The sequence below is a fragment of the Rissa tridactyla genome, chromosome 5 (genome assembly GCF_028500815.1).
Source record: "Rissa tridactyla isolate bRisTri1 chromosome 5, bRisTri1.patW.cur.20221130, whole genome shotgun sequence".
NCBI classification, from domain to species: Eukaryota; Metazoa; Chordata; class Aves; order Charadriiformes; family Laridae; genus Rissa; species Rissa tridactyla.
This window is the reverse complement of record NC_071470.1, coordinates 55,497,095-55,524,503: the sequence shown is the minus strand read 5'-3', so window position 1 is coordinate 55,524,503 and position 27,409 is coordinate 55,497,095. Positions and strand designations below refer to the sequence as shown.

Below are 27,409 nucleotides of genomic sequence, written 5' to 3'. Positions count from 1 at the left end.
AAGGTTTTGACTATGACCTTGCTGTCCTTCTTGAAGGGCAGAAGCCCCCAGCTGCACAGGAAGGGCTGCTGGCCTTCGGTGTTTCAAACATGGATCAGGTGGAACCCAATGACATCCCCAAACCTGTTTTTCTTTCACTGTCAGGAAATGGCACTTGGGTTGGCAAATTCATCCTTTTTATTTGTGTTAAAAAAAAGCCAATGGAAGAATTTTATTTTACCAGCTTTCTTCTGTGATCTTATTCTTTGTGGTCTCCACTGAATTAGAAGGGTCCCCAATAAGGTGAGTTTTGCTCAGATTAAAGAGGGATTTGACTGCAAGCTTGATTTATGATAATTAAGGGAAAAACAAGTTGGACAGGATGCTGAAGAGAAAATTGAGGCCTGGTAATACATGCAAACAGGGAGAAGCTGTTGTTGTTGTTGTTCATCTTTTTAGCACTTTGTTTTCCAGCAGCAGGAGCTGTTGTGTTTTGTTTCCTCCAAACAGGAACTAATAATGATGATCTACTGGATGGACTAATAAGAAGGACGTCTTGTTTTTGTTGAAGTAATTTTTTTTCTTTCCTAAAAAAAGCTGATCTTTTTGGAAACATTTTGCATCTTTTTTCCTCTTTTCCTTTCCAATATATGAAGTGTGCTGTATGGAATGCTGCTTGGTGTCCAGGGTGCTTGGTTGCTCCACCCGTTTTGAAGACAGGTAGGACAGCACACTCAAAATGTAAAAATGGCTGGTCTCAGGCAAGCAGAAGTGAAAAACCGACACTGATGTGCAAGCCACACTAACCTTTCAACTAAGGCTGGGCTGCTTTTCCCTCAAGTCCCCTTTGTGTTGAGGGGAAGTTCTAGAACAATATATCGAGGCAATCTCCATTCATGCTTGCTCTGCTGGACCATCACAAAGCAGCTGAAATGGACTGGCAGGTTCAGCCTTTGGAGGTTGTTGACCACTTGGCTGCAGAGGGCTCTGTAACGCCGTACTTGAAAAAGCAAACAAAATTCAAAGATGGACTTCAAGTAAGCTGGTCTGTCCTCAGTGTTTTTGTGCAAACTGTTTATTACCGTGCCACATCTAGTGAGCTGTTTTGCATAATAAACCTCTGAAAATCTAACCCGACTCCACTACCATATGAGGATTATGGTATGGTAATACCTCGCTTCAGCCACTTCTGAGGATTAGCTTCAAAAATCAAATTAAAATGAAGCAAACCCAAATAGACTGGGTAGTTCCACAATAAGTTGCAAAGCCCGTATTCAGTAACCATCATCTGTGCCTCCTGCATTTTATTTATGAAGTATTTGTGCAAATACCATTACAGTACCCCTGTACTACATATGGTAAAGGTGAGAAACTCTTTGTGCATGGCACATCAGTATTCTAAGACTACGAGGCCTTACTTGCCTGAGTATTCCTACTGAAGCAAAAAAAATAAATCTATTTGTTTATTTCCAAATGCTGAAGGGAAAATATGTGATGCTTACCTCACAATTTGAGGAAAAAGAGCGAGGGTGAGAAGTATAATGCCCTCCAAGCAGGACTGTGTGCTGTGACTTGAAGAAATGGCCACAGAACTGTGAGTATGCATCTTGTTTTTCATTCCTACACAAGTCATTGTTTTTTATTCTTTTCCTCAAGTGTATGTATTTGTTTAAAAAAAATGAACGGTGAGCGTAATGAACTGTTTGTCTAAACAGGTATACTAAAACAAAATATGCAAACCTGTTTCTGAGCAGTCACTGTAAACAAGAGCTATCCAATACATTTTAAATTCTATTTGGGGTCAAATGCTAATAGAGATATTAACACGTAACTGGTGAAAGGCACACAAACAAAACTTGATCTACCAGATTAACAATTCTGTTGTCTTAAATTAGCAGGGAAAATTACACACTGTCAACAGTATGTTTGTGCTGTTCTTCATTCCTTTCATTATACAGTAAAATGTGAATCGCGAGCCAGATCAAAACTCTTACAGAGTGATGTTAGAGGTCAGTAATCTCAAATAATAATTAAAAATGTAGAACTGGAATACTGTTAACTACCTAAATCTCCTGAGATGACAAACAATAATGAAAAAATTCAGGAAGTCTGTAAGCAATTTATAAGGCAGAGGCAGATGTCTGTGACAGACACGCTGCTGATCTGAAGCAGTTTGATAGCATCCGTAATCCAGAACTGGCAAGGAACAACAAGGTGTTTTTCAGCAATAGTCTTGATTAAGACAGTAAGAACATTAACGAAATAGTTTGAGACGACACTTCCTGAATATGCTGTTCAGTACAATTAAAATGATAAGCAGAAAATGAAGACTACACAAGGAAGTTACTAGGAATGGTTTAGGTGATCACAGAGAGATAACTGGACTTTACAAGTACAAGGCAGTTTTCTCTCCAGCCTGTGCATGATCTGAACACTAAAAAAATATGGCAGTCCTGTATTTAATAAACAGAACTACTTACCTACAGTACTGTTTTTAAAATAAAAAAAGAGCATTGCTCCCCTAATTCACTGCTGTCTATTCTCAAACTTCGTACTGAAAACTTAGTTACACAACCAGGTTTACTGAATATGCTGCCTTCTCTAGCCAAGTAATAATTAGCATCCTAGATAGCAAGAAAACTAACAGTGGTGCAATAAAGGCACTGTAATGAATGTGAACTTGGTTCAGTGCAATGGATTTAGCTAATTATGTATCCATACTCCCTGGACAGCAAATGACACGTTTATTAATATGATACATCCCCTCATTACAGCAGAAAGGCAGTCTGGCAACCCTTCTCTGCTTGTTAATTCGCAGCAGTGGAGTAGGAGTCCCACAAACGCAACTGTGCGTAAATCTACACAATTTATTACTGTGAGAAAAAAGACCCTGGCTGAGAGTGGTTTATTGACCTGTGCTGCACAAAATAAAAAGCCCCCAAGCACCTGGACATGTCGCAAAAGGTATCACTGCAAATTAAAAAAAATTACTTGATGACCCTGTGGTGACAGTCTGTGCTACTATATCTTCCCTTCGGTGGTGGTCTTTAAACTCGGGGTTTGGTGCAGTTGTCTGTGCGCCACAGTAACTGACACGGAGTCCCCAGGCCCATCGCTCTCACTCCGGGCCTGCGCTCCTTGTCGAGGCTGCTGCTCTCCCGGGCGAAGGCAGGCTTTCAGTGGTATCACCAGCACCGGTGCAACCCCCTTTGCGTTCAGGCCCCCGGGACCCCGCTCCCCCGCCGAGCCGCCCTCCCCGCTCCGCTTCCAGGCGCTCCGCGTCCCGCCGGGCCCCGCGGCTTCGGTGTCATGTCTTCGAGGCGTAAGAACGCCTGAGCCGCGCTCCTCGCCGCGCCGCCACACGGACACGCGGCCAGGCGAGGGAACGAGGGGCGGAAAGCGGCTCTGACGCCGAGCCGGGGGCAGGCCATGGCCGGCCCCCAGAGCGGCCCGACGGTAGACAGGCCGCGGACAGGCCAGCCCCTCCTCCCGCGTCAGTCGCTGACAGACAGCTGGGGACACCGATTAACGCGCGGAAGGATACCGCTCCTCCGCGTCAGCGCGGATATGTAGACCCGGCCGCCGCCGCCGCCATTTCATGGGAGGGCGGTAGCAGCTCATCGCCAGCGTTGTGTGCTGCTGGCCCGCGCCCCACTCCTGGGCAGCCCCGCTCGAGCCGGCGGCGGCGGGAAGCGGCGCGGCGAGCGCGCCCCAGAACCGTCCTGCCCCGCCCTCTGCGCCTACCGCTCGCGAGTCAGCGGCTCATGCCTCAACGCGCGCAGGCGCCCGGCGGCGCTTGCCCCGCCCCTTTCCCCCCCTCGCCACCCGGGGGGGGAGTGCGGGCGGTGGCGGTGTGTCCCGCCCCGCCGGCTCCGCCTCCTGCCCTCCCGCCGCGTCGGGGCCTGGCCAGTGGCGGCGGCTGCGCGGGGTTCTCTCCCGTGTCTGTCTCTCTCTCTCTGGGGCGGGTGGTGCCTCTCGGCTTTGCACCCCCCCACACACACCCTTCCTCCTCCCGGCCGCGACGGGAGGCGGCGAAGCGTCGCGGCGGGTGGAGCGCTCCCCCGGCAGCCTCCCAGGCGCACGGCCTCGCTGCCCGCAGGCAGGCAGGACTCCGGTCGGGCGCCCCCCTCGGCTGTTTCCGGAGGAAGGAGAAGCGCAGCTGCCCCCTCCCCCCTCTCCGCCTTCCTCCCCCACCTCCTCCTCCTCCTCCTCGCTTGCGCCCTCCCTCCCGGCCCCCCCTCGGCGCGAGCGGAGCGCGGAGTCACCGCGGCGCACAGACGGGCCCGGCGGCGGCGGCGGCACTCGCACACACAATGGCGCTGAAACGCATCAACAAGGTGAGCGCCGCGGCTCCTCCTCCGCCTGCCCCCCGCTCCCCCCACCCTTCCCCACTTTCCTCTTTTTTTAATTTTTTCGTTTTTGTTTTTTTTTTTTTTTCCTTTTCTCCCCCCTCACCCCCGCCGCGGGAGGAGAGGGGCACGGCTTCGGGGGCGGGAAGGTGGAGGTGGGAGACCAGGGGAGCGAGGCCGGGCAGCGGCCGGCTCCTTCCGGCGAGGCCGCGGCCCGGCCCGGCCTGGCCGGGGCGGTGAGGCCGCTCTCCTCGGGCCTAGGCCTGGCACCTCGGAGGTCCGCCACAGCCCCTGGGGTGGGGGGGGCTTGGTGGGGACCGGGACGGGGAGCGGCAGCTCTTGGGGACGCTCAAATGTCAGCGCAGCCCGGAGCCACCCCGGCGCGGCGGTGGCGTCGCCGCCGCTGCCCCTTCGCCGCCGGCCGGCCCGGATGGTGCCGGTCCGTGTGTGCCGGAGAGGCTTTCGGTCCGATGGCGGCCCTCCCCGGGGCAGGCAGCCGGCCTCTCGGGCCGGTCTCTCCCTTCTGGCGTGCAACTTCTTTCCCGCATTGTAAGATGGCGGCGGGTTCGCCTAGTTCGGGCTCTTTCCGGGATCTCTCGCTTTCTGCAATAACATGACACACACACACACGCATGTCCGCGCTCCCGTCGACTCCGGAGCAGCTGCCGCCGTGCCATCCTCTCCCCGCGTTCCCCCTCCCCACCCCCCCATACCCCTCCGCCCCGGGGCCGGCTGGGCCCTCCCGCCGCCCGGCCATCGCCTGCCGGCCTGGCCTCGCCTCGCCCCCCGCGCCGGGCGGGAGCGCGCACCGCGCCGCCGCCTCCCCGTTGCACAATCGGAGCCGGGTGGAGTAACTTCGCGGCTAACTCGGAAAAAATGCTGAGGTGATGAAAGGGTTTTTTGGTTTGGTGTGGGTTTTTTTTCTTTAAAAAAAAAAAAAACGCAACACAAAACAAACAAACAACCTTTCTCCCAGGGAAGAAGGCTCCCGTCGTGAGGTTGCGCTTGGGCAGCTTTATTTAGGGTTTCTCGGCGGCAGCGCTTGGTGTTTGGGGGTTGCTGAGATGTAATTTGCAAACGCGATGGGAGCGCAGCGGCGTTACCGGGAAGTCGCTGTTGATCTGTGCTGCTACGCGAGCTACGTGGAGCGGTTACGTATTTGAAGAGCAGGAGGGGAGTTTCTTGGTCATCTCCGTAGCCTGCCAAGATGGCAGAAAGTCAGTGTGTCCTGAAATCGATGAACTAAACTTCGGTGCACAAAACACCTTTTATAGGCGGTGTGTAAAGTTTGCCGCCTATTAGTGTCCCTGTAATTTCACATCTCTTCAGTAGTGCTTGTGAGCATGTTTTAGTCAAAATGAGGTTACTTACGATGTATTAGTGAAAGGATAGTTCTGTTATCCCTGAAAATTTAAAATCTGTTCTGGATTAGTGCTAGCTAAATGAATTGTGTTCGAATTACGACTACGCTCTCACAAGAGTTTCAAAACAATTCCTTTTGAATCTGCCATCAAAAGTTGTTCCCCTGTATTAGTGGATGATATCACTTGAGTTGAAACACAGCTAGGATACTCCCTGGTATGCTTTGTCATCAACTTATGCTTATGAAACACATTCAGGCGCTGCAGGTAAAAATTTATTGTCAAATATAAACCAAGGCAAACCCCCACTTACGTAGTAATCTGGTGGTCAAAACCTTAAAAATGCTTCTAGCATGACTCTTGAATCAGTAAGTCATCTCTTTGACTTCAAGGTTTGGGCCTGTTATGTGCAGTCTCTTGTGCTGTATTGGTCCTTGTGCTCTGTGGCACTGTGTAGTAGCAAGCTTCTTCCTTTACCCAGTGCTGGATTTCAGGGTTGGTGAGATGGTTAGGCTAGGTTTTTTTGTTGTTGTTTTGGTTTGGTTTGGCTTTTTGTTTGAGGGTTGTTTTTTTTAAGGTGCTGTTTTTAATCAATTTAATCACACTGTCCTACAAGATATGCTTCCAAAGTCACATAAGGTCTACAGTTTTGATTTTGTATTTGCCAGCCTGGAAAGTCAAAATGCTGATGTTTTGCTAGAGTGAAACCATTGCTTGCAAGTTGCTTTCTTCCCATGCATGGCTTCCAATATGGATATTTACTGGGATTGAGGCTGAAATACAAAAATAGCAGGGCCAATTTTCTAACAAGGTGGTTGTGAATTTAGATTTCAGTCTTGCCAACTGGTAAAGCCAGAGAACGGCACTCCGTCACCAGTGAGCTGGGATCTTGTGCCTTCTAATCGTAAGGTCACAGATCAGACCTTGAAACGCTCTGCTTCCTTGTAGTACGTTGTTGGCACTAGATCAGAACAGGCTAAAGAGAGAGCAGGACCTCAGAACATTGTAGTCACACGTAGCTGATTTGGTCTGACTTGTGGTATTACCTGTCAGGGCTAAGATTCATTGTCTCCTGCAGCAGATGACATCCCAGATGCACTAACGAAGCTATTTACAGTCTGTTTGGTCGACTCCATCTTTGTGGACTTGACATATCGAGCAAAATAAAATCTTTTATTATGTTGGGTAAATCAGACTTTCAGACTGTGTTAGTGTGTGTAAGTTTAATCTGAAGTTACGTTACACATTCAGAATACGAAACCCCCTACTTAACACATAACTGGCAAATTCTACTTTTGGTTTGGAAATGAAAGCACATGAGTATTCATGTGTTATGCGTTGGGTTATCTACTTCTGGAACACTCTTTATAAAGCTGTCTTCAAACTGAAGTAGTTGTCAGGTATATAGCCAGTCCTACAGTGATTATGTTATGCTGGAATTCATCATCACATCTGTGCCATCTGCCCTGAGGGTAGGCTGCATTCGATTGGCAAAACTCTGCTTTTATTGATAAGGCTTGCTCTGCACAAGAGTGGCAGTTGTTTTATTATGACAAGCAAGTGCTTTTGCCATGGAATAATGTGAACCTACATTGTGATTTTAATTGTTTCTTTTCCTGAAGATGAATTTTTTCCCAAATTATCATAAAGGCAATGGAACAAATTCATGTCGATTTACGAGCTTGCATCGAAATGCTTGATACATGCCTCTGGCATGTCGTCTTGGTCTGAAGTGTTGAGTGGTACCCACTAAACGCATGTTCTGTAATTGCTGCGGCATGTTTACGCTTCCGGTTCAAATGATGATGATCTGGTAGTAGGGAAACATTTATGTAGGAGTAGGGAATTGTGAATGTGTAAAATTGAGACAATTTGGGAAGTTACATCATTGATATACATCCATTTTATGACTGATATACACATTCATTAAAGCGAGGTAGTATAAAAGACCTAAGTGGTGATCTTGATACGCTAAAAATAGAATTAACACAGGAGATGTATGTATGAAATCTTTTGTCTGTGAAATCCTTAAGAAAACTTGTGCCTGCTGTGCTTATGTCCATTTGGTTAAGCATAGCACAAGCCAGTGTCATTATGTTGGGGTATTTTATTAGTAAATCTTAAGTGGAGTTGGCATCCTGGAAGCTAAAGGCTGAAGGTGGCAAAACCATTTATCACTACTTATGTACAGATAGAAGGCTTCCGTTGACAGTGGTGGAGACTAAATAACTATTTTGCTAAAGGCAGTACCCTGCAGCACTATTCCTAGATGTGTAATTAGTTGCAACTTTAACCCCACTCCACCAGATCCTCCTAATAGGAAATGCTACTAACCGTGGAGATGTCCATAATATTTTTCAGAGACAGGTGTAATATGCAGCACTGAAGGCAGCATGAAAATCTGCATTAGTTTAACCAAAGGTGTAGCTTTTGTAGAGGTGATTGAGTTACAGTGTTATAAAGCCTGCTTATTACTTTTGTTTTAAGCTGATACTCTTTTCTTTTGAACTTAATATGAAATTTTTTAAAAATAGCTTAACTAGAAAAAGCTGTTTAGAATTAACTTTTCTTCTCTGGATGAAACATACAATACTTTATTTTTGCAGGCAGTCTTGGATTTAGTTTGCTGGGCTTATTCAAAATAGTTAAATAACTTGAAGTTACGTGATTGATCTTATGCTTTGAAACAAGTCTGGATTTGTCTGTTTAGGGGCTCAGAAAGTTAAGATTAACTAGCTAATGAAATGCAGTTGATGTAAGCTTAGTTAAAATGCTTTCAACCTTTGTGAATGCTCTCTGTATGTATTGAATTACCTTTTTTACTTTAATTCACCTTAACTATTGGTGGTTAGAAGGGTCATGTTGAGCCACAAGGCAGTGGTTGACTTTTAAACCATGAGATTTCGGTAGTGGAGTTTGGGAGGCACTAGTCTTGAAGAACTTTAGTGTTGTGTTTGGATTTTTTTTAAAGTAAGAATAAAATTATTCAGCATCAGTTGAAAGCTGTCATCACTTAAATTCTGTTTAAGATTTAGCTTATATGAATAGTCAGAAGTTATGTTTATACTATGAAATGGTTATCATTAAAATGGAACTAATGCTTCTTAATTGAATAAGTTTGATGCCTGTATTCAAGTCCAGCATTTACTTACTATTAAGGTCTTGGACATGTTTTAAGAACTAGTCATTTTTTATGTGAGAAGAAAATTGATGCTTCCTTAACTAGAAAATTTGGACTGCAATAACGTAAAGATTTCTCCTGTTAATTGGGTAGTCTGCTTATGAAACAAGTTCCCAGTCAGCGTAGATCTTTAAATGTGTGCATTGGAATGGGGGGAGAAGGGGATCATAATCTCACTTAAGTAATTTACAGAACTTCAGAGATCAATATTCCATTAGATGGGTACTTCTTGCAGACCTTAAAAACAGCGTTGTCCAGTATGTTAAGGATTCGTGTGGGGTAATGTACAGGGTAAAAAGGTTGTCCGGCCAACATTTTCTTTACAATCATTCCAGCTTTTAAAGATCTGTTTTTGAAAGTGAGCCAGTGCTTTTGCTGTTACTCCCTGTGTGAGTTTCTTCTACAGAAGAGCTGATGTAGAACTCCACAGAATGAGCTCCCTTCAACCACCTCCCCAGTCTGTAACCAGCTCTGAAGCACTAATGCCTTTCTTTGTGCTCTCCCGAATTAATGGGTAAAGGGCAGGGGAAGGATGTAAACAGCTGTAAGTAGCAGCTGTTGAATACAGGGCACTTAAAACTGTGGAGGCTACCTCTAGCCTGGCATCATCCTCTACCATGGATGTTTTCTGTGTGTCCACTGGGTTGAACTGTAGAAGGAGAGAGAGGATGGAGGTTCTTAACCTTGTCTGAGATGTCAAGTGACAGCTGGTAAGGAGGAGTGGAAAAGGGTAGAGCTTTTGTCTAATTCAGATTAGAGTATTGATACATGATCTCCGATAAATCTTTCTGTTGCAAATACGAAGGTTTTGCTACTTTAACTGTCTGCCCTGTGTTCTTGTGTAGGTCCCTCCCCTGTGCGTCAGAGCTGGCAGATGGGAATGTGTTGTCTACACTTCAGCATTAGGTCGGATGTCTCAGTATAAGCTGACTTTTGTTGGTGGTTTAGGCTAAGATGCTATAGCTTACATTGAGAAAGCTGAGGTACAGGCATGCATTTTCTCTAGTGACTGATGTAATGTAGTAATCTGCTGGTATAATATGCAGAAAAAAATAAATTAGGGTAAGAAATAAAAGCAGTGAGAATGTGTATATGATTGCAATCAGTAGCGTATTTTTATATGCAGTTCCTTTTGTCAAGTTGGCTTTATCAGAAAAAAGTCTTAAACTGTGTTGAGTTGCATATGATGGACAGTTTTGTAAACTTCTTGAATCTCAATTTAACACCTCCAACTCTAAATGTAAAGTACTGGAACTTTTTTTTTTTTTAAAAAAGACCAGACCTTTCTATTCAGTGGCTTTTTTGTGGGGCACTGATCTGATACATTAAATGTGGTAGGGTTGTGTTGGGAAAGCCTTGCAAAAAAAAAAAAAATCAGTTAAAATTACATTCAGAAGTTTAAATTGGCACTTATGCCTTTGGCAACTCTTCATAAAACACTTGGATGTAGACAAGGTTTGATATCGAAAAATGAGCCAAATAGAGCATTGCAGGATTCAGGACTGAAATCTAAATAGATAGAGGGGATTTCTTTTTATTTTGTTTAAACGTTGTTCAGCGCCTTCTTACCAACAGTAAACTTCAGTATTAAAATTTTGTGTAAACAAAGCCTTTGTTCTGAACCTCATCCCTTTGAGATGCATGATATACTAGACATCTTCAAGATCTCCTGCAGCTTTTTGCTGTGTAATTGCGATGATGTATTTTATTTCATTCTGGTTTTAAGAAGGCGAGATGGGACTACTGCCGACTGCTTTGCAAATGTTAGGGCCCAGTAAACAAAGGAGGAGACAAATGTTTAATCCTTTCCACAAGCATCTGGACACCAGAGTTGCAAGCTGAACTGAGTGCAGATGCTACAGTGCTTTAGGTCTTCCTAATAGAGGGAGTGAGGATTGTGTTAAGCACTCAGTTAACTTTATAGTGAGTTTTCTCTGTAACCTGGAGTTACGTTGGCTAGGTGCTGATCACTTCTGTGAGCTCTTCTAGGTTTCTAGTAAATATGAGTGTGCTGCTATAAAGAAATATTTCCCAACCTTTGCTGGCCTGTTTGAGTAATAATGCCAGATAATGCTCTAAATCAAATAACTGCAAACTTTGTTTTTCCTTTTAGACTTAGTTTTAGTTTCTTTTTGCCTTGAATAATATAGCAGAATCTCCTGAATGACAACTTGCCAGATGAGCAATGTCCGCTTTCCATTGCCATAATTTAGGTTGCAGTCTGTTCATAAATATGCTTTTAAACACTTTCCTTCATCTGTTTTTTTTAAGCTTTTTACAGACCCTTGTGGATATCATTGTTCTCTGGATAGGTGAGGTGGAACTCAACTGTAAGAGCAGCTGCACTCCAGAAACAGTTTTTGATTTTATTTTTTTTTATGCTCTTTTGGCTCGGTGTGAGCTGATTTTCTGTGTAACTACCTAATCCTATAGGCAGGCCCTTAGTTTTGCATCTCTACCACTAGCAGTTCAAAACACAGAACTATTATGAAGGGTATTATACGCAATAGCATAATATGATAGGGTAATTGTACAGCTGTAGATAAGCTAGTGTAATTATCCCCACATAGTTGTATTCATAGAATATACCCCTATGGTATATTGCAGTAGCTTTCACGTGCATCTTTGGATTCATACAAAACATGGGCTGATAAAAGTCAAGGCAACTTTTTAAAAGGAGAACTGATTTTCATAGTTCATTAGGTTAAATAATTAAGTTTCAGAATAATATATCAGCCTTCATTCATAAACAATGAATTCACCACACTGATTACAGATGTGGTGTTATTTGTTAGAATAGTAATTTGGTAACTTTCTGTTATATGATCCTCCTTTCAATACATTTCCTGGAGAACTTGGAGAATTCTTGTGCCTTTACTCAGAAAATGCAGACTTACTGAGGTTGTGCCCCATTGAGGCCACTTGTGATTTCTACAAAAACTTGTCTTGTATGCTACAGGATTTGTATAGTGTGTGTATAATGTGCATGTGTCACATCGAGTCCAGGGCAGCGTGTGTACAGATGCTGCATCTGGTTGATGTGTCAAATGCTGGTGGCTGAGGTTCTGCTGTACACTACTGTGTCCTTCACAAGCTGCGGGGCAGTGTTTTGGAAGGCTTTCGTCTAACGTGCCAAACCCCAGCATCTAATGAGTGTTGAGTTAGCATTTGTGTGAAATTGTCTATCACAATGCCAAAATCTCATTCCTAAGTGATAGCCATCGGGTCAGTGTGTCTTTGAATATAAACTTCTTTCCAGGTGCATCACTTCACATTTGTCTGTATTGAATATAATCTGTCCCTTCATTTCCTGCTCATTCTGTTGCATTTAGCTAGGTGCACCTTGCTGCTTCTCTTGTGGCCTGTTTACACTAGTTGCCACGTTCTCTGAGGGCTGCATGTAGTCCTGGGTTACAGAACCAAAGGTCAGTGTGGTTCTTACAGGAAAAAACTCCCAAGTGAAAAGTATGCTAAATTTCAGGGTCCAATATTCAAAAGCTTGGAAACGCCACAATTAAAATAACCAGTTATCATTGAAAGGGTAGGTAGTTAACAAGTGCTTCACTTCCTTTTTACCTTCGATGTACTTTAGTAGTAGTCAATGTACTTTAGTCAATGTGCACAGCCCTCACCCTACACTGAGCATGTGTTTTAATAGCTCTGTTATTTTCAGGGAATGGTAGTTGTTGTAATACCTCAGAATTGATGTGTGTAAAGCAGTCAAATTTTCTTCACCTTGAGTAAGACGGCTGCTGTGTGTTTTGGTTACTTTGGGAGAAACAAGCCATGCCTCTGAGTTCAAAGCACAACTATAGGTGTGTCATTGCCACCTTTTTTCTAAGTTTGTTCTGAATGCCTTTTGTGAGTGACCAGGAAAGCAAAGTTGGTAACTGAGCTCCTTTTCCAGTTGTATCTGTCCAGCTACAGAGGTGAACTTTGCAAAAGGTTGGAATACAGCAGAGAACCGTATTAGTTACGGTAACTCTTAAATTTGCTGAAAACCATGACCTACATTGTACGTCTTCCAAATTTCAGAACAGATGAGAAGGACTGTAGACAATAGTCTCATTCACAAAGGGCTTGTGTATGAAAGGTAGCTTCTTTGAAAAGATACCATGTAGTCATCTGAGTAGTTTGTATCACAGTCCCAAGCGCACAAAGTGACTTAATTACAGTTGCGCAGCACTCTGGCATTTCCTTCCTTCAGTGTGAGGCTTAAAACATGAATATTTCTATGTTTGTCTCTTAATATACCATTATGATATTGTTGCTAGACATTGTACAAACAATATGCAGTGTGTAGCCTGAAAAAATCTAGTACTAAAGGCTTGAGAAAGGAGAACCATGAAAACCAGACCAAGCAGAATAATCAGAATGGGGACAATCACAACTGTTACATTCCTCATCATGTTTTGGGTTTCTTAAAAACCGTCCTGTGCGCATTGTCCCTTGCTATTTTCTGCGACTGGTCTTCATGTGTTTTCTCTGCATATTTGCTCTAATGCCTCTTTTTAAATGGCAGGAACCTACATCTTTCTGTACTATGCACTGTCACTGTACATTGTTTTTATCCATTTATTAAGTGTTAGCCAAAAGGCCAGCTTGTTTGAAACCGATAATTTTCTGCCGGTTACACTTGTCTTGTGATGTACATTGTGCTTTCTTATTCAGCTTAGAAATCCACATTCAGTGTTCTCTCAAACTGTTATTTTCTGCTTCCAGGGGTAGTTAATTTTCATGCTGAAATGAATGTTGCAGATACAGGTGTGTGGGATGAGGCAGTAGTTCTTTGCTGGTTGACACTTCTTAATCTTCAAACAGGCTTAAATGTTCTTCCCCTCCCTTTATAGCTGCTTCCAGTCCTTCCTTCTTTTTTTAAAGCCCTTTTCAGCTGTGAGCTAATGAGTAAGACCAATGCAGTGGTGAATTTTTGGATGCTTAGAGTTTGAAATACCCTCTTTGACATGGACAACATTAGACAAGCACTCAAACTAATAAATGTTGATTTTTGTTTGGCTTAAGTGTTGGGGTTTTTACTTTTCTTTTTTTTTTTATTTAAACTTCTGATTTAACTGCATATTGTCTTTCATGCCCTCCAAGGTAGAACAAGTTATTGTCTGGAAACCTAAAATTAACCCCATTTTTTTCCATTTTGCTTTCTTGACTACAAACCAGAAAGCTGCAATTTATAACTTTAACAAATAGTTCTGTTACAAACCTATATTAAATCTTTACAAACCAGTATCAAATCTAACTGTGAGTTCATGCCTGTGGGGGAAAATGGGTGATCTTCTGTCACTCTGTATTCAAGTCAGCTGCTGCTATCATTAAAAATAAACCCTGGGTATTTCCAGCTTAAACTTGAAAAACGTAGCAGTTGTGCCGCAGGGAGTATGAATTCTGACAAATGGGAAGAAAAGGAGCCAACAGCGATGTTGCTCTACTTGGTACCTTGCAAGAAGGCAGCTTGGTAGGCATCATGCTGTCATTTCTTGCTGAATTTGCTGAGACCTGAAAACTTCTGTGAGAAAAGCAACTAATTCCCTTAAATATTTTCCTTTACTGTCTTGCTCATGCATATTTGAATGAGGTTTTCTTTTGTCATTCTTTTAAGTTTTCTTCATCCTTTCAGTGACTCCTGTAATCTTTTAAATAGCTGATAAAGAGGAGTTGTTTGAGGGGGTTTTAGCAGCTTTTCTATCAAAAAAAAAAAAGGACACTTTTGTGGTTTATAATAAGAATGTAGTCCTGCATTCACACTCACATGTCAATGTTTTGGATCATCATTTGAAGTGTAAGCCATATTTCTGATGTTAGTTATGATTATATTTGTGCAAAACAAGCAGATTAGTTAGCTTTTATAAACACTTTTCTTGAGAATAGTGATTTGGTTCTTGGTTAGCTTTTTGATGAATTTATAGAGAAGGAGAAGATTAAGAATGGGACTGTTTCATCAAAAAACCTACATCTTGCTACAGGCTTAATGTGAAACTGGCAGAAGACCATGGTGCTGGATTCCTGTTAAAGCAGGTCTATCTGTTGCAATGACGGTGGTACTGTTGCGGAATTTCCAGTTTTCTCTCAGTTTTCCAAAACTCTGTTGCAAAATTGTAGGTGTATTGCCACTTTTATGTGCTACATTGCAGTTGTCCTCTACCAGTAGCATTGGTGCTTGCTCCTTAAACAATGTTTTAAATCTGTAAAATGCTAAGTGACTAATCATCCTTGTGGAGAGGTAGGAACTATCACAACTTTATATTTGGAAACTGGGACGCACGGTGATATGCTGGAGCTATACTGGAAACCTCTGGCAGTGCCAGAGACTACTAGTCATGGTTGTAATTCAAGACTAATCCTTTCCGATAGGCATATAACACATCAATCTGAACCAAATTTGGCTTATTGTTTCTATATAAAGTCCTTGGAATTTGCTTCTTCGGAATTGATATTTTTTTTCTTAAGCCACGTGTAAAGTGAAAAGCTGTAGCAGCTGACTCCAGGAAAATGCGGGTTCTACTTGGGGGATTTTTAAGAAGGTTTGGGATGTAGCTTAGTACCCTTTGACAAAGGACGGCACTGCTGAAACAATGTAAATAAAAAGAAGCAAAGTTGGAGATAGTCTTGCAGCAGAAGGAATATTAGAAGCATAAAGCCCTTATAGGTAGAAATTTTACAGAACAATGCTTGGTAACATTTTTAAATTCTGAAATACTAGTTAAACTCTGCTTTGTAAAGTGAAAATGTGGTCTTCACGTTCTTGGTGAGAAATAGGTGAAAGCAGGGGAACAATTATGAGCTGATTTCTTAAAAATTATTTTTCTAATCATCTCATGGAAATGATGAAACTTAGTTTTGATGTCAGAAATATTTTCAGATTAAATATTTTCCTGTTATAGAGTAGTTGCTGTTGATAGCTAAGCTGAGAAGGAAGGTCGGTTTGTGTTTCTGCTGCTGAGTGGGAAGCTTAAAAAAAAAAAAAGCTCCCCACTTTCCTTAAATGAAAAAAAGAAATGCTTCAACTGTGCTCCAGAATATCCCAGCCCATGTGCCTCTGCTTGTTTAGTTTCTTGTTATTCCAGTTTGCCTGATGGATTCAGTTGTAGCTTTCAGAAGGAGGCACTTCTAAAGTTACACAGAGAGAACTTTCTGCTCCCTTGTTGCAGAAAAGCCTTCCTCCTTTTGCATAGATGTGAAGTGTCACACACTTCACTGGGAGGTGAAATAGGTCTGGTGTTAACTGTAGGCAGGCAAAGCTTGCCAGTGGTTGTTCCATGTTTGCTGAGTTCTTCCACAACATTTCACACTCTGCTGAAGCAAACAGCTTTGCTACAGACTTTACTCTTCTGACCATAGTACCTAAGAGAAGCAAATACAAGAAGTGTATGCCACCTCAGCTTTGTTTCTTTCTGAATTTAGTAGGTAAATTACTTGTTCTGTGGTTGAAATGCTAAATGGTGTGTCAAGTGTTCCTAACCTTATCTGTATTTTGGACTGCTTTGTTTAGCACAGTTAGTTTTTTTTTTTACTGAAGTGTTTTGGGACGGATAAAACTTTAGTCCTTTACTAGTGAAAAATCACTGCTTATTTGTTCTCTAGAGCAGTTCCAGTGGTTAAAAGGGGTAACTCTGTATGGACATGTATTTTGAAACGACTGGAGACTGCAATATTAAAACTTATGTGTTTCAGCCTGTAAATTATTCCTAATTTACTGAAGGGGTTTTTTTCCCAAATTTTTCACCAAAGTTATTAAATGTAATATTTGTTTCACATTTGCAATCCTACTTATATTTGCTTTTCCTGGTTGGATTATTGATAGACTCTAATTTTCCTTCTGTATTAAAATACTTTATTCTCATCTTGAGTACTGATTTCTTGTTTTTCTGAAGATCATAGTACCTTTTGAAGAGCTCTCTAGTCTAATGCATACATCTCTGACTGTCCACTTTACGCTGATCTTTTCTTGTCCTTGTCTTCATGCTACTCATTTTTATAATCTTAATAAACCGCATGAAGAGCCTTTTCATAGTTGTTAGTCCCTGCGAAAGTTTTTTCAACTCAAATAATCCAGTATTTCAAATTTTTCAAATAATCCAGTATTTCAAAAAGTATTTCCATTTTTTTCAAATCAAATAATCCAGTAATAACTACACACCTATTTTAATATAGTTAACACTTGTGTCTTTCTGCTTATTCTATTGCTACAACTTATCTTAAGGGGGAAAATATCTCTTTTTTTCTCTCAGATTTTGGATATAATTATTTTTAGAACTGGAAAATGTATTTAGATGAGAAATAAGCCTGATAAACAAAACATGCTATATTTGTTAAGTGGAAAAAACCCCACCCTGAAAATTAGAAAAACTTTCTATCTGAAGGTTCTTTTACACTTCTTGTTTGCCTTTGCACAGATAATATAAATCTAACTTAGTAAGTTTTTCTGGAGACTGCTGAAGAATATACAGACCTAATAAGTGATATTTCGTGACAGAAATAAGTCTATCACAGGGACCCCCAGTAATAACTAGGGAGTGTAGAGAAGTGCACTGGAAATGGATTTACTGGGATGATCTGGAAAGAGCTGTTGCCCATGCTTCTAAATAACAGTAGCAGTGAAATGAGCTGTAATATTCACTTCATTGTGCTATTGCTTATGAAAACTGATACAATTCAATTTTACAAAACAGTCTGATTCCAGTGCAAAACTGAAATCTGGTTAATTGCAAAGTTCGTCAAAATTAGCAAGCATAGGGAGGGGGAAATGCAGGAATAAGTTACCTTGGTGTTGGTTTTGGTGCGAGTTTGGGGTTTTTTTTGAACATATGGACTTCAACATGTTGAAATAATGTTGCTCTCTTGGTGTTTGCAGTAGCTATTGCCTTACCAAAGAACAAGGTGTTTAAGTTACAGGGAATGTCATTTTTTTTCCCTCATTTTCTATTGGCTTACACTTACTAAATTTTTATCAAGTGCAGAATTTGTGAAACTTGAATGATCCTAATGTACATCCTTTCAGGCAAAACAGTTAGCTGTTTGGTCCAAATATGCATGTGTTTCAAGCATAATAGGTATGTCTGGGTTTCTTAAATGTCTGACAAAGTAATGGAAATGGCTTGTATAGACTTATAGCAAAATCACTTGGGTGCAACTGTTAATGCATGGGGGAAGGACCGAAGGTTTTATCTTTTCTCGTGACTTCTAGATGCCTTGACAAGTGCAGATTTATAGAAGTTCCTGAAGCCGTTTTTTAGATTCAAAAGAGAACAGGGAAGAGGTAAGGTGTCTGTTACACACTTCAACTGAAAGTGTAAATTTAATTTTAAGAGACACTGTTCTAACAAGTAACTTGCAGAGCGTTTAAATAAGTTAATGCTGAGCTTCTTTGATTCATCACAGCAGTCTTGATACTACACAAGGAATCCTCTGTCCGAAGTTTCTGTTTTCATTCCCTCTGTAATGGGGGAGGGAGGGAACTGTTTCTGCAGCTCAGTCATTCAGAATTTTAAAGGCATAATTGTCTTAAATGTGAAGTTTGAGCAAAAGATGTAGTTATTTTGCCTGATTCCAACACTTATCAGCTTCATTAATTTTCCTGTGTACTTCAATCTGTGCAAGATATATCCCTGCTGGAGGTAGAGGGGAAAACAAAACTGAGTTTCTAGGTTGGTTGGTTTGTTTTTTCCTTTCTGTTCTGAGTTTTAATGTCAGATGTTACATATGTAGTGTTTTTTGCTTCATGAAGACTCATCAATAGCTTTCTCTCTTCCTGCTTTTCTGACTAAGACTAAATCCTTGATCAGAAAGTGGACTTTTCCTGCTTTGGGCTCTTTCTCCTGCCCTTCTTTCTGTCCTTCAGCAGGGCTGTCCTTAAGGTAGTGATACTTGTTTGGAAAAGCAGTCATTGTAGCTGTTTACCTTCATAGCCCGTTTTGGTGGTCGTCTTTTGTAAAGACAATTTTGGTACTGGTCTAGTGGTTCTAGTAGTTGTTATTGCGCATTCTTCTGTGTTTGTATATGGAAAGCTGTTAAAGGTTTTTGATGGACGTGAAGTGAAAATGACTGTTGAGTTCATTAGTGTTCCTTCTCTGAACAGTTTTTTTTTGTTGTTATTCTTTTTTTCCTAAAGGAACTTAGTGACTTAGCCCGTGATCCTCCAGCACAGTGTTCAGCAGGTCCCGTTGGAGATGACAGTAAGTAACCCTTAAGTTTTGTGTTTTCCTCTGCTAACTCAAAGCATATCATGCATAGATAATAATGCGGAGTTTTTCTTTTGTAGTGTTTCATTGGCAAGCCACAATTATGGGACCTGTAAGTATTCTAATTCTTGTGATGTAATATTAAGCTAGTAGTTCTTATTCCAGAGGAAGCTGTGGGGTTTTTTGGTTTACCTTTTTTAATTCCTCTTACCAGACTTAAATTCTAGAGGTACTCCATATAGTAACAGAAAATGAAGGGGGGGGAGGGAAATCAATCTGATTATTTTATTGCTGAATGTTTTATGAGGACATGTATTTCAGCTGAAATGATCTCTAGAGCAATGTTAGGCATTATCACCTAATACCTACAAACTTTGTTTGCATTTAGCTTTAGAAAAGGTTTGAATCTAGCATGAACGTTGTAGTAGGAGCTGCTCCCAGTGTCAGAAATTAGTTGGGATGCTTTTGTGTGGAACTTGTAACAGAACAGGGAATCCTTATTTGGTCTGGTGTCATGTACTGAGATCTTGAATACTTTTAGGAATAGAAGGGAAAAAGCCACTGAAATGTGAGGTTCCCGTTATGACTGGGGGTGGGAGGGGGGTAAGTGTGTGTTAAATGTACAGTAAGCATCTGAAACCGGAATGTGACTTTTTCCTTGTTAAAGAAGGCGAATGTTTGCCTTCACTGAAAATGTAACCTGCAAACACCTGACATCTGTAGTTCTCAGGACTGGTTATCTATATTTAGAAAACAAAACCTTCTGTAACTTGAGAAGACAAATATTGGATGCCAGTAGACCTGCAGCCACAATGCAATGCTTCTGGTGAGGCTACAGAGTAGGAATTAAGTATCAGTGATGCTGAATTGCCCTGACTTTAGACACAGCTACAAGTGCGGTTTTAGGAGATCGCTACAGAAAATGTGCTTATTACCAGTTCACCTGACTGGAAAAATGGCTCTCCATTCCGAAGTATCTGGTCCTCATTGACTGTAACTAGGTGCCTCAAAAAGATAAAATTATTTAATAGCTATATTCATGTTTAAAAGGCAAAAAATGTTTTGTGCTATGCTGAGTATGATTTTACATGCCTGGTGTCTGCATGGTCATAAGGTATTAAACATCAATTGAATTTAAATTGGGGTCATTATTTTTAGCTTCCCATTCTAGTTTAATAATGTACAGATCCTTTTTTTCCCCATATGTTTTTTATGGTGTCAAAAGGTCTGCATTCCTGTTTCAAGACTGGGCAGTATGCTGTCAGAAGCGTGGTGTTAGTAGTTGCAGTGCTCCTGTGGTGTTGCTTAGTGCCTTTAATAACAGATGAGGATTGTAGAATCAATTATCTGCCCTTCCACCTTTGCAATGTGATGTTATACAGGCTGTGATTTTCTTAGATAGATGTAAGACAGCTTGCATTGGTTTAGCACACTGTAAGAGGGGTTTCTGTAATAGCTAAAACGTATTCCCAGAATATGTGCAGTTAGAGGGGTGCTTTCTGGTTCCTCAAGGCCTCGCATAGTGCCTATTGATCAAATACGAGAGGTTATATCTTAACTGCTAGGTTTTCAGCAGAGATTGGACAGGGTATAACCTATATGTTTTCATGTTTGAGTCCTTTGTCTTGTGTTGCAGAATTTAATTTTCTCGTATTTAAGAAAGATGTAGTTACTTCCTTACATTGGTGAAATGTTTTTGCAATTAATATGCAAATTCAATTTGCAAATAATTCAGAAGGGTACTCAGTGTATCTCAACTTCATTTTCCCTAGCCCTTAGTTTGGAATTAAAAGTATTGTAGTCTTCAGTTTAAACAATGTAGTTGTTTCGAGTAATAACTTACATCTTTCTTCTCATAACTAGGAACTTACACGATCCCTATTTAGTCACTCCATTTATTTGCTGCTTTCTATCAGCTTTTTTGCTTCCAAATGTTGCTTTACTGCTAATAGTTCACGCCTGAATGAATTATCCCCGTAATTGTTTCCTTGGAGCAGGGAAATGTAAAGTACTCCTGCAGACCAGATTACAGTGAATTCTAATACAGAAAGGGAGGAAGGATTCATTTTAATCTTGATGAGGGTGTTTTTGTTTGGTGGGGTGAGGGTTTTGGTTTGGGTTTTTTTGCAAGGAACAAGGAGTTGGCTATATATTTGTAGGTTTTCTGCAGGGCTGAGCAACCCCTAAGCCAAAGATAACACTTACAGGGGATGGAAGGCCCTTAGAGCTGACTGTTGCCACTGTGAGCTTGGGAGGTCATACCGAATAAGCTCCAAACACAGAGTTTTGGGTTTTAGGGCCTGACAGCACCCCTGCTTTAACATTGCTTCTTGGAGCTGTCTCAGAGGCATTTGGATGCTTTTGACAAGCTGTCCTGAGTGGATTGTCAGAGCAGCCGTTTTCTATGAAGCATTAGCTCAGAGAGGGCCATCCGGACAATGACCTGTGTATGTTCTGTGTCACTTACCTTAGGAGGTAGTAACTGAAGTTTCATTGTATCTCTCTTGTATTGGTGGATTAAACAGTTGTTAAAATTAATTTCCTCTCATTTATTTAAAACAGCATCTTCAGTGATATTTAGTCGTAAAGATAATAATAGGAGAATTATTTGTTTGCTTTGACAGAATGACAGTCCGTATCAGGGTGGTGTATTCTTCTTGACAATTCACTTTCCTACAGATTACCCTTTCAAACCACCTAAGGTAAGTAATGCTTTCTCATTTGTGAAATTAGTGCTCTTTAAAGAACCAAGTATAGGACAGAAACTGTCAGCATCTATGGTGTAATATTGTAAAGTTCTCACTGCTTTTACACATTCTTACAGCATCTTAGGTGGCTAGGTCCCTCTGACTACCACAGGAATGAGTGCGTTAGCATATACTTGAGGAGCAAATTCATATATGTGAATTCTGAATGTCTTGGTTTTATTTACGTTTTTCTTGATTGATAGGAAAACTCATTAGCTTTGTGTTACTGTAATAGAATTATTGTTGTGGGGACTGTTGAGTCTTACAGTGTAGCTGTTTGGGTTAGTCTATAGGAATGTGACACTATGGATTGGAATTAACTTGCTGAGTGACTAAAATCAGTGAAGATGATATCTGTTAGAATTTGGTAGTTATTGTGAAATACGCTTTCTTTTTTTGTAGCTTTATCAGTCACTAGCATTGTCTTCCAATTTTCAGTCAGTATGAAAGCGCACACTTGGAGTCACCACAATGTCTGAAGTGTTTTAGCTCTGTGACAGCAGTGTTACCGTGGTTCAGGCACTTCTGTTGAGTGTATTTGTCATGATGTGGGCACCTTTTATTATAACACAGCCTCATACTTTCCCTCTCTCTGTTTGAAATAGAGTGCCTGGTAATTGGAAACTGAGAGGTTGTGGCTTGGGTGCACTTGCATGAATTTGATATAGTTTAACTGCTTAATCCTTTTCTTTTAGAGTAAATTGAGTTGACTAATAGCTTGACTGAGAAGAAGGGGTGACATCATTGTCATCATAGACCAAAACACACTCTTCATATTTTTTTTTTGTTGCAGGTTGCATTTACAACAAGAATCTATCATCCAAATATTAACAGTAATGGCAGCATTTGTCTTGATATTCTAAGATCACAGTGGTCTCCTGCTTTAACTATTTCTAAAGGTAACTTTCATGAAGGAGAAATGTTTCCATCTTGTGTTGAATACTGTGCTTATAGCTTTGGTTGTCTTGAGTTCTTACCCATCTCTTGTTTTTTCCCTTACTCATTCTAGCTTATGTTTTGCCAATTTGATAATGATATCTTACTGTGGGTTTAATGGATATTTGTTGGTTTTTTTCTAACACCTTCTGCTACATGGCTGTTTGAGGCCTTGTCAGGCCACTTATTTGTTTCACTACTCTTAGCAGAGCTTACTAGCTTGGTCCCAGAGGAATCTGCCAGCGTTTGGGTTGAAACAGGCCTATGGCGGTGTATTTGAGCTAAGGCTGAGAAATTGCTTGTTTGCAGCTGTCCATGTAGATACACACTTGCATATTAAATTAAAGTCAGTTTTTAGTAATGAAATCTGCATAGTTTTTTGTCTGAGTCTGTCTAGAATTGCATGCAGCGTTATATTGGCATATCTCTGGTAGCTGAATAAAGAAAACTGTTATTCATAGGTGTTGCTTTCTGCCACTGTGCACGGGCATTGTATTACATCATGAACTAAGCTTACTGATTCTACTTCAGGATAAATTGATGTTGTGCTGCAATAGAAGCTTTGTAGCTTTCCTCATTTTACTATAGTAAGTAACAGTTAACTCGCAAATTTTTGTATGGTGATAAAATTTTGTTTTCCCTCACAGCCACTGGTCACTGTGGCTTCAAAAGATCTATCAAAGTGCTCCTTTGTCTAAAGAACTTGTGATTCCTGTCTGTCCAAGGAGTAGGTTTGTCATTTGAATATGGATTCCCTACATTTTAATGCTGTCACTATTGTTTTTCTTTCAAAGCTGCTGTGAGAGTGGAGGATGAAGTCCTCATAGCTGCCTACAACAGTGTTACTCCTTTATTTTACAACATATGCGTAGTTTTATCAGTGCAGACCAGGGTGTTGCTACCTTACATAAAACAGAGAAAGAATTCAGTCTGTTTGGGTTTTTTGAATAATAATTTGAAGTTCCAGTGATTAAAACCATGGAACATGCTGGTCATCAGAATACATAATAAGATGCTTTTGTTGGCTCCTACATTGCATCATAGTGCAGGGAACAACAGTGCTGTTATCGTGTGTGCTTACTGACAGCTGTAAGTATTGGGAAATAGGAAATAAAACATTCTCACAAACTTTTAAGTCTTCCTGGGCTTTTTATTTAGAGTGAGTTACAAAGTTATTTTGGCTGTATATCATGAAAAAGCTTGCTAGCTTCTCTCCTATGCCAGCATTGTGCTAATGCAAAGATCTCTGATCCATTGTTTCTGAGATTGTTGCTCCTGTTTTGCTATTGAGAATCCTTTTTTTTTTTTTTACAGTTCTCTTATCCATTTGTTCACTGTTATGTGATCCAAATCCAGATGACCCACTAGTGCCAGAGATTGCACGTATCTATAAAACAGACAGAGACAAGTAAGTAAAGAGTTGCGTAAGGCTAATATTTTAACAAACTTTGTGAAGAGTGCATTGTCAGACAGGAATTCTGTTGAGTGAGCCTTTTGTGAAAATCTGGGATGGAGAGAATTTGTGTGTCAAAGTAGTACCTATTCTTCGTAGTGCATAATTTAAAACCAAAGGGGCTTCATATCTTTGAAGTTGTGGGTGAAGGAGACTATCTTTTTCTCACATGCGTGTCAGTATTCTAAAGTATGCATTGCCCACTTTTTTGCTTGCTGCACATAAATGGGATATAGTTAGATCTTAATTTTGAGGAAAAGATAGCTTTGTTATTTTGGTGCTTTCTTTTGGTAGCAGCTTGGTCTTTAATTTTGGTGCTCCCCTTAGAAAAAAAGTTATCAAGCCATTTTACATCTGTGTTGAAACAACTTTTTTTTCCTTATGTGTTTTTTAACATTATCCACAGGTAGAATTATATGAAATAGACTTTGCTTGGTTTATATATATATATAATAATGCTAAATATACTTGTCCAATTAGGTACAATAGGTTAGCAAGAGAGTGGACAGAGAAATACGCTATGCTGTAGGGTAAGAATATCTGCACAATACGGTGCATTTAACAAAATGGAAACTTGTCAGCACTTGAGTGCTGCATGCTCTAAGGCACTGGATTAACTAACAGATAATGGATGCACCAGTTACTGGACTTGGATATTTAACAGCTTGATCTGTGGTTAGTGTGAAATGTATTGGCTAGTCACTATTTCTCACAGATACTGCTCTTGCATGGCCAAAAAAAAATATAAAAAAGATAGTATGAAATAATTCTCAAGTTTTGAGCCAGCTTGTCAACTTGTTCTGGTAAGTATTTACCCAGATTTTGTCAGAATTTCGTTAAAAGTGATGCCCTGTATCAAGACCTCATACATTGACATGGGTGAATTTAGACAATCCAAGTTTCAACTTTTTATTGTTTAGCAGTGTCTGTCTTCTACATATAAACTAGGAAAATGAATGAGGATTATTTTCTGCTTGTATAATTGAAAATTAACTTCTTACTGACAAGCATGGAGTTAAGTATAAACTAATTGGCAGCTCAATTCCTGTGGAACTAGTGTACTTAAATATTCTTTTAATGTCCTTTTTAAAAATTGTTTGAGCAGTATATTCATATGGAGAGAATATTAAGTGTGAAGAAATGCTTACTGCTGTTTTACTCTAAAATGGGAAATGACATTCTTTATCCAATTATATTATTAACCAAGTAATCTTTACTTATGGCATGTGATACTCTGTAATCTTTACCGAAGGACAATATTTAAACAAAACACTCCCCTAGCCTCTCGCACCCCAAGTGGTCTCTATTCCTTTCCCATCAGTAGTTTTTCACAACAGCCTTTTAGCAAATTTGCTTGTTTTGAATTTGAAGTGTTTCATATAAATTAGAGAATATCCTAGTTACTCTAGGGAGGGATTTGTTAACTTTTTTCAGTTCAAGTATATCTTAGTATAGAAAGAGACTTCTCTTAGTGTGAAGAGAATAGGGAGATGGGAATAAAATGATATGTAATCATTAACTGTTTAGGAGATTGTAATTTTCTTGCTGACATTAATTCAATACCTGTTTTTGTTTGCAGGTACAACAGAATATCTCGGGAATGGACTCAGAAGTATGCCATGTGATGCTACCTTAAAGTCAGAATAACCTGCATTATAGCTGGAATAAACTTTAAATTACTGTTCCTTTTTTGATTTTCTTATCCGGCTGCTCCCCTATCAGACCTCATCTTTTTTATTTTTTTGTTTACCTCCTTCCATTCATGCACATGCTCATCTGAGAAGACTTTAGTTCTTCCAGCTTTGGACAATAACTGCTTTTAGAATCTGTAAAGTAGTTACACAAGAACAATTGCCCAAGATTCAGAATTTTTTTTAATGGAGCATGTGTATTATGTGGCCAATGTCTTCATTCTAACTTGGTTATGAGATTAAAAACAAACAAACATTCCTCACTGCTCTAACAGATACTGAAGATATCACCTGAAGGGGGGAGGGGAGATGGATGTTCAGTTTTCTCCCATCAAAGAAGTAACATTGCTGTAGCAACATCCATCTTGTTCCAAACCTTCCAGTGTTAGAGAACTGAGGTTTTTATTATATGCTTTTGCTCATAACTGATGTGTCTGGAGAATTGGTACTGAATCTATAGCATCAGCAGAACAGAAAATGTGATGTATCTTATGCATGTCAATAAAGGAATGACCAGTTCTTGTTTTACAGAGAATGGAAATTGGAAGTCAAACATCCCTTGTATTCCAAAATAGGGTCTAAGAACATTTTTGTAATTCATTTAAATTTTGTTAGGAGGCTTGGAGCTATTAGTTAATCTGTCTTCCAAAACACTGTTTAATATAGCACTGAATAAATGATGCAAGTTGTCAATGGATGAGTGATCAACTAATAGCTCTACTAGTAATTGATTTATTTTCTTCAATAAAGTTGCATAAACCAATGAGTTAGCTGCCTGGATTAATCAATATGGGAAACAAAATCTTTTGTAAAAGCAAAGCTGGTTTTTGTATATACTGTTGGGATTTGCCTCATTGTTTAACATCAAATAATGATGTAAAGTTCAATAGAGTGAATCTTTTGCCATTTTCAGTTATAATGCTCAGTCTGTTGCAGGTTGACACATTGTTCGGCCTGATGTATGCAGAATTAATAAGCTAACATAGTAGTGTAGCCTTAGTAGTGTGCTACACGTGGTGCTGGGAGCCCAGCGTTCAAGGATGGACTTGGGACCCAGCAGATCTGAAGTGGTGTATTTGTGGAGATCCTTCCTGATGCACCTGTGTTTGCTGACTGAGAACCTTTTTCTTCACCCTGTACACTTGACAGCTGAAAGATCTTAATGTGGGAGTAATGATGAGGCAAAAAAAAATATAAAATAAAGTACTGTTTTGATGTGGGAATTGTCATGAGGCTGTGTTGAAGTGACTTTACTATGTGGGATGTTCGTTACCATTGAAAAGGACTTGTTCAGCCATGCTGCCATTTACATTGATGACTATTTTAATGCAACAGACACTTTCCTCATGTCAGGTGACTAGACGTGAATAAAGACTCATTGCTATTGGATTTCTGTTCTACAAGAAACATTGTCTTGTGCCATTAGTTTATCTTTGCAGCCACAAGGGCATTATTAAACATCCGGCTCTCCTCTTTCCTGCCCTCTTCCTTCATATTTTTCCTTGTTTGATTATTATTA

The 27,409-nt window shown here is 40.5% G+C and overlaps 1 protein-coding gene across 4 annotated transcripts; it reads left to right on the top strand.

The window, feature by feature from the left end:
* Positions 1–3,449: 3,449 nt before the first annotated feature.
* On the top strand, positions 3,450–27,279 carry UBE2D3 (ubiquitin conjugating enzyme E2 D3). 4 transcript variants are annotated; one of them, XM_054203834.1, is made up of 8 exons: positions 3,450–4,316; positions 18,994–19,057; positions 19,144–19,175; positions 21,688–21,765; positions 22,604–22,709; positions 24,061–24,154; positions 24,680–24,729; positions 25,779–27,279. In XM_054203834.1, the coding sequence occupies exons 1-7, from the start codon at positions 3,744–3,746 to the stop codon at positions 24,726–24,728; spliced, it is 996 nt and encodes a 331-aa protein (XP_054059809.1). In that variant the 5' UTR covers positions 3,450–3,743; the 3' UTR covers position 24,729; positions 25,779–27,279. The 4 variants fall into 4 exon arrangements, with proteins under 4 accessions (XP_054059809.1, XP_054059810.1, XP_054059812.1 ...); XM_054203836.1 differs by lacking the exon at positions 3,450–4,316 and adding an exon at positions 5,115–5,212; XM_054203835.1 differs by lacking the exon at positions 24,680–24,729 and having other exon boundaries at positions 3,729–4,316.
* The last annotated feature ends 130 nt before the right edge of the window (positions 27,280–27,409 follow it).